General features: G+C 34.6%; 1 protein-coding gene across 11 annotated transcripts in view; it reads right to left on the bottom strand.

Moving 5' to 3' along the window:
• Positions 1-1,140: 1,140 nt before the first annotated feature.
• The window catches only part of TTLL7 (tubulin tyrosine ligase like 7), a 75,163-nt gene continuing 63,855 nt past the window's right edge, over positions 1,141-12,448 (bottom strand). For 8 of the 11 annotated variants that reach the window (XM_080406520.1, XM_080406527.1, XM_080406518.1 and 5 more), the window contains 3 exons: positions 9,394-9,554; positions 4,876-5,049; positions 1,141-1,454 (listed from right to left, as the gene is read on the bottom strand). In XM_080406520.1, coding sequence (XP_080262646.1) covers positions 1,334-1,454; positions 4,876-5,049; positions 9,394-9,554 — 456 coding nt within the window. In that variant the 3' untranslated portion in view covers positions 1,141-1,333. Of the gene's footprint in view, positions 1,455-4,420; positions 4,540-4,875; positions 5,050-9,393; positions 9,555-12,448 lie in introns of all 11 variants that reach the window. The other 3 variants (XM_080406519.1, XM_080406526.1, XR_013931079.1) reach the window with 2 other exon arrangements.

A 12,448-nucleotide genomic window follows, 5' to 3' on the forward strand; every position in this document is an offset into this window, starting at 1 on the left:
TTACAAACATGTTTCTGGGTTACATGATTGGTAAGTAAACAAGTCTTTGGTAAATAATAACTACTCTGTTCTTTACTCAGTTAAAAAAAACAAACAAACAAAAAAAAATTCATTTTTAAATCTAGATAGCTGCTTTTTAAAAATAATTATTTTTATAATGAATAAGGCTCATATAGCACAATGCTGAGTGGGATAAATGGCTGTATGTAGCAAAACTAAGTGATGTTTTCAGGTTACGGATCCTGTTAATACGAGGCTCCTGCTTTGGCTCATTTTCTTTTTTTTTGCCCTTCAGCCAGGCCCAGGAAGCTGAATCTGAACGAGAGCTTTCTAATGAATTAGATTTCAACGTTTAAAGGTATCAGCAATCTAGAAAATACCGTCCATGGCAAGGATACATTCCACAGTAGGTACTGGACCGTATGATAAAAACTACAACAAACAAATTAGTTTAGGGTTGAAATAATACTTTATAGCTGCAGTATTTCCAAAAAATGTCTGATTTACCACTCGTGCAGTAAAACAGAAAAACTATGCACTATGCATGCTTGTGCGAGTTATAGATGACTGCTTGCTCCCAAAGGAAACCTAAAGGCACAGGACATAGGTAATATGAATGGAAATCTAGTAACAAACACTGGCTTCCATTTTATTACAAGATTCCAATTAGAAACTGAATGCCTAAACTGATATTTTTACTGTTTGTACACTAGATGCCTTCACTTCAGCTAAAAGATACTATACCATGTCCTTTAAGAAAATTAGCAGCATTAAATAGATCTTGTAATTTCAGAGGAGAAATAAAAAGATGTGTGCTTTAGGTTTGGCTTACAGAGTTTTGGGAATTATTTTAAGTGTTCAAGAAATGACCAGACTATTTTTGATTACTCTTACAGTTTTACTGTTCTACTATAGTTTTTAAATCATCTGCCTTGGTAAAGGATCAGTTACATTTCAGACAATAAATAGTATACTTTACAATACATACTATTCAAGTCAAAGTATTGTACTTATAAAATAATGTAACACTGTAATAGGATCTTCAAGATCGATTCCATTTTATATATTCTGCAGCAAAAATAACATTTCTAGTAGGAAGGAATTACTTACAAACCTAGCAAGATCTATACATCCACATGTGTGTGTAAACAACTTAACAAGGTTTATTATGTTTCCAGAAAAACTATGCTTTTACAGTAGGTTTTCAGCTAAATGTTATTATAATATGGTAGTAAATATATAACAGTGCTTATATGTAGCTCCATCACAAATTTTAATTTGAAAAAAAAATGGAGTGTCATTATTTACAAAGAACACCAACTTCCCTTTCGCTTCATAAGTTACTGTATCTCTGTGTGAACACAATGTTAGGACGAGGCATTCCGGATGAACTGCAGCTAAGATTTGACGAGGATGATTTCATGATGAACAGTGAAGGTCCTGGCAATAAATACCTAGAAAGGATATGAAAAATACAGCAGAGTTTACAGGCAAAGTGACATTCAAGAGCAAAAGAATTAGTTGTTTGTGCACCATGGCTTTTATAATTGTTGTATGCAAGAAATTATGTCAAATAAATACTATTTACAAAACATACAGGGCATTGGGCACTAGCTAACTTAGGAAACAGATCTAAACTCAGAGAAACTCTTACCAAAATTTCAAGATGTCTGAGGATCAAACATCTTTCCAGTCCTCTAGTTTAAAGCAATCAGATAAATAAAAAATGGCGTCCTGTGTAACACTACTACCAAAACTTAATACTTTACCCACTGTTATAGTAGTATTTACTTAAATTAAACTAGATAAAAACTGTAATTGATGTTAATCAGCTTGTAAAATGTCAAGTTGTAAAAAAAGGAAAAAACAGAGATTTCCATCTTTGGTTTCCAACTCCTCAAAAAATAGACATGCTATCATCACTACTCTACTAAAGAAAGAAACAATGATGCTACAACCTCATAAGTTAAATCAGTGACTATTTACCCTTTAAATTCAGGCAACTATATAGCCTGTATTTTATGTACTACTCCAAACAATAATTTATCATATGCCTAATATTCATTCTTAAATCTTTCCATGTTATCATTTCATAATAGTTAATTGTATGTCACTAGATGAGCACAGTAAGTGTGCAAAAATAACATCCACACTAAATCAGAATTTCAGAACTAATTATGTCAGTGCTAGGATGGATTAACAGAACACACTGTATAAATTATTGCTTAAAAATAGTTGCATCGTTCTAGTGAATCGTATTAATGAATAAGTTAAAAGACTGATCCTACTAATGACATGGATAGACATAGCATCACACTGTCAATGGGAGACAATCTGTATAAGAAAGTGTACACGTGTGGTTTCTTTAAGCTTTGAGAAAAGCTGTTATAAAACTATGATCACTAATACATTTTTTAAAAAATTTACAAAAAAATAAAGGCTAATTTGGAATGGGTTGCTGGTGAGCTTGACAGCTCTCTACATCACCAGACTGAGATCTACACTTGCTTGATGATAAAGTAAAAAATTCTAATGTTTCCTACAGAATATGCCATGTAATACATAAGATTATTTAGCAAGCTGTAAGGACCTAGCACTAGACGGGTTTTTTAAAAAAATCTGTAACACAGATGAATTTATCAAAATATGAAAAGTCTGACTTTTTACAGTTTGATTTTAGCTATTCTTTCGAAGAGATTTTGGTATAGTTTTTGAGCTCTCCTGTTGTTTTCTTTACACTTTCAATTTTGTGAGGAAAAATGACATTAATACATATTTGCATTAATAATCCTATTCATTCTCTTCATGACATATAGTGGATTTACAGCTAGGAGATGGGATGGAGAACAAATTTGAAAAGTGTAAAAAGAACTCTGTGGCAGTTTTCATTATCTTTTTGTCTCTCCCTGTACAAAAAAATTCCCCAGCTAAAGAGGTATATTTGTAATCTTTGAAAGCTTTAGTTTCATAAACATTTGTTTCATAAACACAAACAAAACCAACCATTGGTTTGTGCTCAGAAAAAGCAAAGCTCTTCACATTAGCTTTTATAGTCTTGAAAAAATTGACTTTTTGTACATTTATAAAATTATATTCTCTATCCTTTCTTGCACTTCACAGTTTTAAAGTCAAGAAAACTATTAGTAGTAGTACAGATTCTTATATCATTTAAAAACAGAAAGATGAAAGGTGAAATACTATAGTGGTTCTCCCATTTCTACAAAAATAGTTCATTACCTTACAATTGTGGGGCATAACAGGCAAGAGCATTTATTTCCACACATATTTTTCATTTCACTAATTCAGAATGCCATGGTTAACTATCAAGCCACTATATCCACGGTATAGTTGTAACATTTGTGGAGATTAATATAAAAACTGTAACTTTAATAAATCAGAATTGTCATGGCACTCCACTGCTGAAGACATACTGATATTTAGGATGTAGAAGGCTTAGATTCCTCTAGCTTGTAAAATTTATGAATAAACTTCCATTCAATATCCAAAGAAACACAGAAACTGCAGACAAGAAAGTTCTTTTGGACCATCCCTTTCACTGCTTTCCAAATGTAAGCCTGTTAGCTGCAGTATGTTAGAGTAATCTGATCAGTTTGAATAGTTTGTGGTTGGTCATGATGAAAAATTTTCTGCAGTATTAACAGCAAAAGCAATAAAAACTTCAAGGTTGAAGATTTTCTAGGATTAGCTAATCCAAATGACTTTACCATACCCCTGCTATAGCTCAGTAGATGTTAATATTGAATATGATTTTTTTGTGGCTAACATACTTCTACTTTTGCTGCAACCAAACAAATTCAGTTTCTGGTTGGTTTTAAATTATGTTGAGTTCCTTAAGATCCATATGATAATAACAAATGGGTTCAGTGTATCAAATAACTAGTCTGAGATCCAGCAAGTAAGCAATTGTCATAAAAGTAGTTTAACAGATAATATATCAAAGGTTTGCTTTTCACGTAATATTTAACTCATAAAGCCCTTCTACGAAATAATGTCTGTAAGATTTTTTTTATGTAAACAAAGCATTTGTCAGTTTATGTACAAATTGCCATTATTAATAGAATTTGGAACCTAACTAACTTGAAACTTACGTTTAATTCTCCACCTACAACTGTTGAATTGCAGGTTATTGACTCCTATAGTTGGAGTATTTTCAGTGATCCCTATACTATATTATATCCCTATACAATATTATAATCTCTATTGTAACCAGTTGGAGAACTAGGTCAGCCAATGGGGAATCGGGTAAGTGCCAAATAATTTTTTTACTATATGATGCTGTTTTGCAAGGTTTGAAAATATATTTATGCTTTGTAAAATGAATTAATAAAACTTTCAATCTGTAGGTTTTGGAAATCAACTTTGCAAAACTGTGCAATACAGCAAATCAGATGGCACTTACCTGACCATTGGCTGGAGCTGTGCCCCTATAGCATCCCACTGCGAATGTGAAGCCAGAAGTATCACACATGTTAGGATACCTCTAGGAATGCAAATCTGGAATCAGTGACTTTGAGGGATCTAAGGGGAAGAAAGGAAATTTTCAGTTCAATTTATGGAAAGCCTTTGCTGCAGCTACTTAGGCAGTAGGCCGTCAAGACTTTAATAAGTGCAGTTTCACACAAAATGTGTATATCAGGTCTTCTTTTAGTAGCACTTCATGAGTGGGCTAGAAAGATCAGGATGACAGAAATTCAGGATCATGGGAAATGGTGGATGATTTGTCTTTTTTTTTTTCCCTAAATACATAGTGAACTAGGATTAAAGAGAAGTGTAGTGGTAGCAAAATAGACTGAAACCTGTTCCTGTATTATCTTTTATACTTATAATTTAGGAAAAGAATATTGAAATTTATACCTTGTATCATCCCAGTGGGGGCTAATCCCAGTTGGTGAGGCTCTTGAATCTGATGAATATTTATAAACCACCAGCAGGCAGTGTTTACAAAGCTGTACTATTCGTTGGCAACACTGGAGTTGCTCAGGAGTCACCACCTCTGTGCTTTTACTGAATATGGTTTCCCAAGAGCTCCTGTTACGGAAAAAGACACAACTTTATGTTTTCTGTCACAAATTGCAATCTGAGAGCTTTACTGCTTTATATCAGATTTAACAATAGAGGAACAAAAGAAAAAGCATGCCCTTGCCCATTTACGGGAAAGGTCTATACAACACCATGCTGGCAGATGCAGAGTTCAAAACACAAATTAAATTAATCTTCATATGTGAGATGTCCACAGCCATTTTTCATTTGGTTTGCTCCCTAAAGCATTTATAAGGCCATTACTTTGGTTTAGCACATAAAGATTTACTGTCACATAATTGTGCATGTCTTCCAGCAGGAATAACAAAAAACACTTACTGTTTTAACAGCTTACCACCTGAAAGCAAATGTGATGTGATATTAAAGGAATTAAAAAACCCCAATAAATTATTTCTAAATGTCTACACAGCATAATAGTACTGTTCTAATTTAAGTACATGATACTAAGAAATAAATACAAAACTAATTTACAGGAGATTAGTATGCGCTCCTCTTCATTATCCAACTAAACATATGAGGACAGTTTCTCAGTTTAGTCACTCAGAAACTAGTTATTGTTCCACCTGGTTATGTGGAGTTGGTCTTCCACAATTAAGTGCAACACAAAGTGTATCTATAGAAGCATTCCATTTTGAAATGCAGAGTATCATGCTTTTTTTCTTAAAAAGCCATTTCTCAGCCCAAAAAAGCCTCAAACCCTAACATACCAGTATAGACCAGTACCACAGAATACAATAGTTCTCTGCAGACACCTCAATGCTCCCGTTTGTGCAAAACTCTGACTAGATTACAGATCATTAATTCTGTTGTAAAGGCAACATGATCCCTGTGAAGACTTTTCATAATCAAGTAGCACAGACAGTTTGTAAAACTGAGCTTTATTTGTTCATGAAAGAAGCACTTTATAGAAGGAGGAAAATTTGCTGCATCTGGCTTCAGCATAGCATCCAGGATGATTTAGCCTTGTTCACTGAGATCAGCAGTAGATTTCGTAATATTGATGCAAGAAGTTTGTCCTTAAAACAACGTCAAAGAACCAGCACGCTTACTTCTGCCTAGTGATATTTTTAAAAGTATACTGTATTAGGATGGAATTAGGAACATTAATGACTAAAAGATAAGCTGTATGTATAGCTATCTGATTTTTCATCCTGGATCCTCAGTCTAGATGATATATTCCAGCTGACACTGCTCAGTCCTACATAATTTCCACTGCACACATAATTTTCAAGTGATGCAAGCATTTCCCCTTAATTATTAGCCATATAACAAATTATTTAAGAAATATTGTTTATAAAGGCACCATAACTGTTTCATTTCATAAACAGAATAATCCTACTACTTGAAGAGCTACTATTTTCTTTAATATATTTTTCTCAATATTGTTTTCCATCTGGGAATATTCCACATGTATTTTTACATGGAAATTAATCTATTGTCTTCATTCTTTCCTCATTAAATTATGTGATGGTTGGTAGAAAGCAGCAAGATGAAGTTCTAAGTATTACATTCATTCAACAGATTCACAATGCTACACTTAATTATATTCTAATTAAATCCATAAACCTCAATAATCCTGTGGAAGAAACTCTCCTGATAAATTCCTTAAGTTCTGGGCTTCGAGGTCTGTGATCACTTTCCTACAGTTATGAGAGATTTATCAGTGAAGAATATGTGGCCTGCTCTAACTATGGCTGATTATGAACATAGCAGTATACAGTTACCTTAATAACAAAGATTGAGATTTAGAAATATATATGTGAATTTTAATGAGCTTACATATAAATGTATCTATGCAACCTACTCCATGTGCTACGCAGATTCGGTTCATACTCCATTATACTGCAGTCAACAGGCATCAGAGAACTGCTGCCTAAGGAAATTTAATTTATTACGTCTTAACTTCAGTTTCCATACATTAGTAAGAAATCATGGAGTCCTCATCAGATCCAGAAAACCAAAATATTGCTTGATTGTGCAATATTGTCAATTACATGTTATTCTTTCTATAACCATCTGAAGTCAACTGGTTCTACCAGTTTTCTCTTATTAATTTTAATTGTTTATTACACAGTAAAACAAATGTAACTTTATGAAACCTTCTGCATCATAGTTGTTTGACTGAGGTTTTCCTTGTTTCTTTGTTCATTCTTTTTGCTAAAATAGCATATGCCTAGCAGAGATCTAACCAGAAAGAGAAAACCTTACAGCTATTAGCTACGCTATTCTCCTAAGACATCTATCTTACAAATAGTCAAAGTACTGTGCACTCCTTAATATATTTTCATATACTCATGTTGTTTCTGAATTAGCACATTAATACCCCTTCCTGACACATTTCCCCAAATTCTACACATGCCCTATGTTTATTCCAATCTGTTCTTTAAAATGGCACAACGAACTATAAGCAGAATGATGAGAGGATGGCCTCTCTGCTACAGAGGTGCTCTCATGAGTTCTCAGCTGTGGATTACACTGCCAGGATGCTTGTAACTGAATAAAAAGCATACTTTTTATGTATGTAGGGAAGGTACTAACAGCCTTCTGTTTTCTTCTGTGAATTCTGTATTAAGTATATTACATGGAGAGTGATCTCTGCGCGTACTGGATATTTGTATATTACTTTTGCAGTATTTTTAGAATCTTTTACATAGTAACTCTCTTACAAGGAATTGGATCTTTGTCAAAGAATTTAGCTCCACTTTGGAGTCAGCTGAGTCTTGTTCTGCATGAATGAAATTATTGCTAGATGAGAAATCCTATTATTGATTGAACTCTTCTGCTGGCTCAAAGACTCTTCTCCCAAGCCAAGTGAGCATCAGAGTTGTTTGAGGGTTTTAAACAAAATCCATTCTTTGTAGAGAAAAAAATATCTAAAATTAAAATTTTCATGCATATTAGAAGATTTGCACACTAGAAGTAACATTCAAAATAATAACAGCATTATTAAAATGGAAAGTAATGATAATATTTTATGATAACAACAATTGAGCTTGGATTCAGGACCTCCACTGGCATAAAGAGGGGACCCTGCAGGGGCTGAGGATTATTAAAAAAAAAAAAAAAAAAAAGAAGAGGTTTCAGATTGGAAATGGAAATCTTTTCTCACCTTATTTAAACATTCGGAGTGTGCTGCATTCGCAATACATACATTTAGCAAATCTTAAGGCTGACATTATCTGCAAGTTCCCACAGCCCATCTCAGTGAACAAAATGTGGACTCCTAACAGCTTGCTCAACAACAACAAGCCTTCAGCAATGATAAGACAGTGGTAAAGAAGCCCAGAAAACCGATGGCCTTCTGGATACTCTCAGATCCCTCCCTCCTCTTCTTGTTATCAATTTTGTTGGGAAGCAATTAACAAGCGCATTACATGCATTCTCTACATATGACAAATGACTACATGTGAAGAACATATTGAACGGATTTCTTTGTACGTACAATATCTGTCAGCACACAATTGTGTTTGCTGTAGTTCATTTTCAATAGACCTTTTAGAACACCTTACACAAGCTAATCAAACCCCCCTCCCATTCTTTATACATTGTATATACTTACAGAGAAAATGTCTTTTTGTATGCAATATTTTTCGTATTTAAACATTTGTATTCTTATTTTACGAATAAGTTTGGCGGGTGGAGAGGGGTATGATCTGATCCTCCAAACCTATTCTTACATGAATGCCTTCGATTTCAGGAATGTAGTTTTGAAGTGTAGGATACTGAACTGTTAATATGTGGCCTGATCTTTGTTTCCCCATAGAAAACTTGTATTTACTACCCAAACCAGAAGCATCTGCTCACCTCAGTGTTGACATTTCCTATTCCGCATGTACTTACATTCCCACCAGTGTGGGAAACAGTGAATGTAATCAAGCACAGAAATTCCAACTCATTATTTGTAAATCACAGAACTGACATTGCATTTGGTATGAGATGCACTTGTGACTCGATTCTTCCCTTATAAGTCTTGAGCTCAAATAGATATGGCAATGATTTCTGTTGATGGTAAGTCCACATTTGACACTTCCAGTGGTCTGGCCTCAAAACTGTGCACCATCCAACAAAAGAGTTGACCTAAAGCTCAGATATTTTGGAAATTAGATTTTTTTTTCCTCAGATTTATATTTGTAAATACATTACTAAATGTCTGATTCCATTACTGAAATGGTTGGCCTAGATTCTTAGATTTCTAATTATTCTGTATCTTTAGATGGTTTTAATACAAGATCAACATATTACAACATCCTTTTGAATTAAAATGAGCAAAGTATCTCAGCAGAGATTGTAATAGTGAAGTTATGAAGAAGACTAAGGTAAGAAAAGGCTTACCCTGAATTACAGAAACAGTTCCATAGACCTTGACCATGGCTCCAAAGTAGGCGATTAAATACACGGTTAAAAAGACGGTATAGATGTAAATTTTCAATATCAGGAGCCTTCCAGACACGCTGTAGTACTGCACGAACACTTGTCTTGACTATATCCAAAACCTAGGAAAGAATATTCCAAGCAAATCAAAGCAAAGGCATATTGCAGAACCTAAACCCAACTGTTCACTGATTCACTGCACACATACACACACAAACACACACACACACAGAGATGACTGCATAGCTATAAATTCCCACAGCTGTCTATGTTTCATTTCTGTGCATTCATCAGCAAACTTTTATGATATGCTTTTCCTGTCAATAACATTTTGCAAAGCCAAATCAAAATATTTCATTTTTATTACAAAGAAGTTCATTTCTATTTCTTCAGTCTGTTCAATACTAGCTTGTTTAAATGACAAAAAGAGTTTAAAAAGAAACAAAATGGACAGATTTACAGACTAAAAGCAACATAATTAACAACCCAAATATTATATATTTGAAGATTATATCTTCTTCTTTTCCCACTCCCTTGTGAAATACCATCTATTTTAGAAAGAACTAAAATGTCCTAAAAAGCTACAAACTGCTTTTGCTTTGTCTGTTTAAGCTCAGTGTTAGCCTAGATCAGACCATTTTAGTTAACTTTTCATGCAGGAAACAGTATAGTGAAATCAGTAAGATAATAATTGGCAAGATTTTAAAAATAGCAATGTTTGTAGAATGCAATGGATTTATTATATATGGACTACATTTAAATGCAAATGTGTAAAGATGTGGATGAAGAAAATGCTAAGCTGCATTCAGTATAGCACTGAGAGTTTTACCCAGTAAGCCTTAGCTACTCGGTGCACACACACAGATTTATACACAGTTGTGCATCCAACACATGAGAGTCCTCTTGGATACACCTTTACACAGCCCACTGAACTGGTACATGGAAGGTGGGATTCATCTTGTCTGCTTTTAAGCATCTGTATGTTCTCTTAAGTCAGGCCTCTAGGCTCCCTCCACAGTCACTGGAGAGCAACAGGCTCCAGGGTGTCTTGGCTTCTGCCTGTCTAGATACTGTCAGTAAGACTGGGAATAGTTTTGTGACCAAAGTAGTATTTAGGCCCCACACCAGCACTCTGAACAGTGTAAAATCTGTCAAAAAAAAAAAAAACACAAACAAAAAAAACCAAAAAACACCTACGGTGCATGTAACCTATTAACAAAAAAGTCAGTGAAATCAACATAATTTCCTGTAAAGGAGATGTCCTTACTGACTCTCTCTCAACAGCATCTTCCAGAAAACCAGTCAGACTCAAGTGGGTGGTACACTGATGGAGTACTCATTTATTTGGTATATGATGCTGCAAATTAGAAGGTACAATGCTTTCATAGGAACCTTTCAGATATGTATGACCAACTGATTCACATGGTGAAACATCTGACTCTCAAAAAGGTGGAGGTTTAGGGGAACAGTAAAGTATGGAAGCATGATGCGGAATTGCAGTTTTGTGGTCCAGCATAACAAACCGTTGTTCATAAATAGTCTGATCAGACATGGTGAAGGAAACAAAGCATAAATAAAAAAAATGCTTGCAATAGCACAATGAAGCTGCATAGCAAAGAATAATGCTTAATGGGCAGAAAAATCTATAGATATCTAATAATGTCAATCTCTATGAAATATGTCATTTACATGTTTGTTAAACTGGTTTTTGAAGACCCAGGATTAGTTTGCATGCATAGAACTCACACTAATTCCATGCACGTTATTACCCATTTATGAATGCAGGTGTCTAACACACTAAAACCACACCTGTGGTCTCTTCCTCCCAAAAAGTGAGATAGAAAGAGCAGTAAATCATAATCTAAGAATGGTGATCTTGTTTAGTCACTACAGGAGCTAAACCCAGGTTTTTGACTGCCCCACACTTGTGGAATGGGCCCAGATTTTCAGACAATCTCTTAGCAGTGTCAGCCTACTGTCTTAATGCTTCTCAAGCAGCCTTTCCCTTGCATCCCGCCTGACTAAGGCTTTCCCACACAAACGGCTAGTGGCTGTGATGGTATGCACCCATTTGAACCAACCAAGTCCCATAAAGGATCAACCATGTATTTCTTTGCAATGTTACACTGACTAACAGTAATTTATCTTCCTGTGTAAAACAGAATAATTCCACTCCTTACAGATTCTCTCAATAGTCCAAAAGACATGAACAAAGAACTATGATGCCAACATAGAGCTTTTTGTTTTACTTTAGCACCTAGAGCTGAAGAAAACTAAGGACTGACCCTTGCATCCTAAAGCAAGCTGCAGTCTGTCAGGTATTCTATGAAAAAAAAACTTCTTGCTGTTTTTACTGTGTTGATATTGCCAATATGCCAGAGGGGAAAATGTCCCAGTTAATTGTTCTTAATTTGCAAACTGGCCTCAATCACCCGTTTAAGAAAAGAGACAAGGCACTGCGTAAGAGCCGAAACTTCAGGAAACCTACATCCTCCTTTTACTAAGTTAATTTCCCTGGTTTGCCTTCATCTTTCTGTTTACTTTAATTTACATCATTTACTTTAACATAACAAATTATCTAGATGCAACAGAACAAGATGCTATGAAAGAGCATATTCCAAAGCCTCTGGTAACCATCAAAACACTTTTAAAGAAATTATATAAAGTGATGTAACATGAAGCAGTCACAACTCCTCCCATACAAAAGTCTCTTTTTCCTAAAAGTCTTGGGAGACTAAATGTCATTTTAGCACGTATTGATTTCATTGGTTTACTCTGAACTTGCTTCTAAATGCCTCCTGTATCTTTGCTGTAATGCCAGAATATTACACACTAAGAAGAGCCAAAGTTTAATTTTTCTACCTCGTGTTGAGTAATTGTTAAGCAAATATGGCTGTCAGGGATGAACGTTGTGAAATCTAGTACATTGCCCAGGTATTTTCCTCTTGTGTGTTAGAATTTCCCAGTAAGTATAGTGAAGGCGTCTGAGTTCTGTTTTGTATTCCACAAAGTTGTA

The sequence above is a fragment of the Falco punctatus genome (assembly GCF_963210335.1).
Source record: "Falco punctatus genome assembly, chromosome: 11".
Lineage (NCBI taxonomy): Eukaryota > Metazoa > Chordata > Aves > Falconiformes > Falconidae > Falco > Falco punctatus.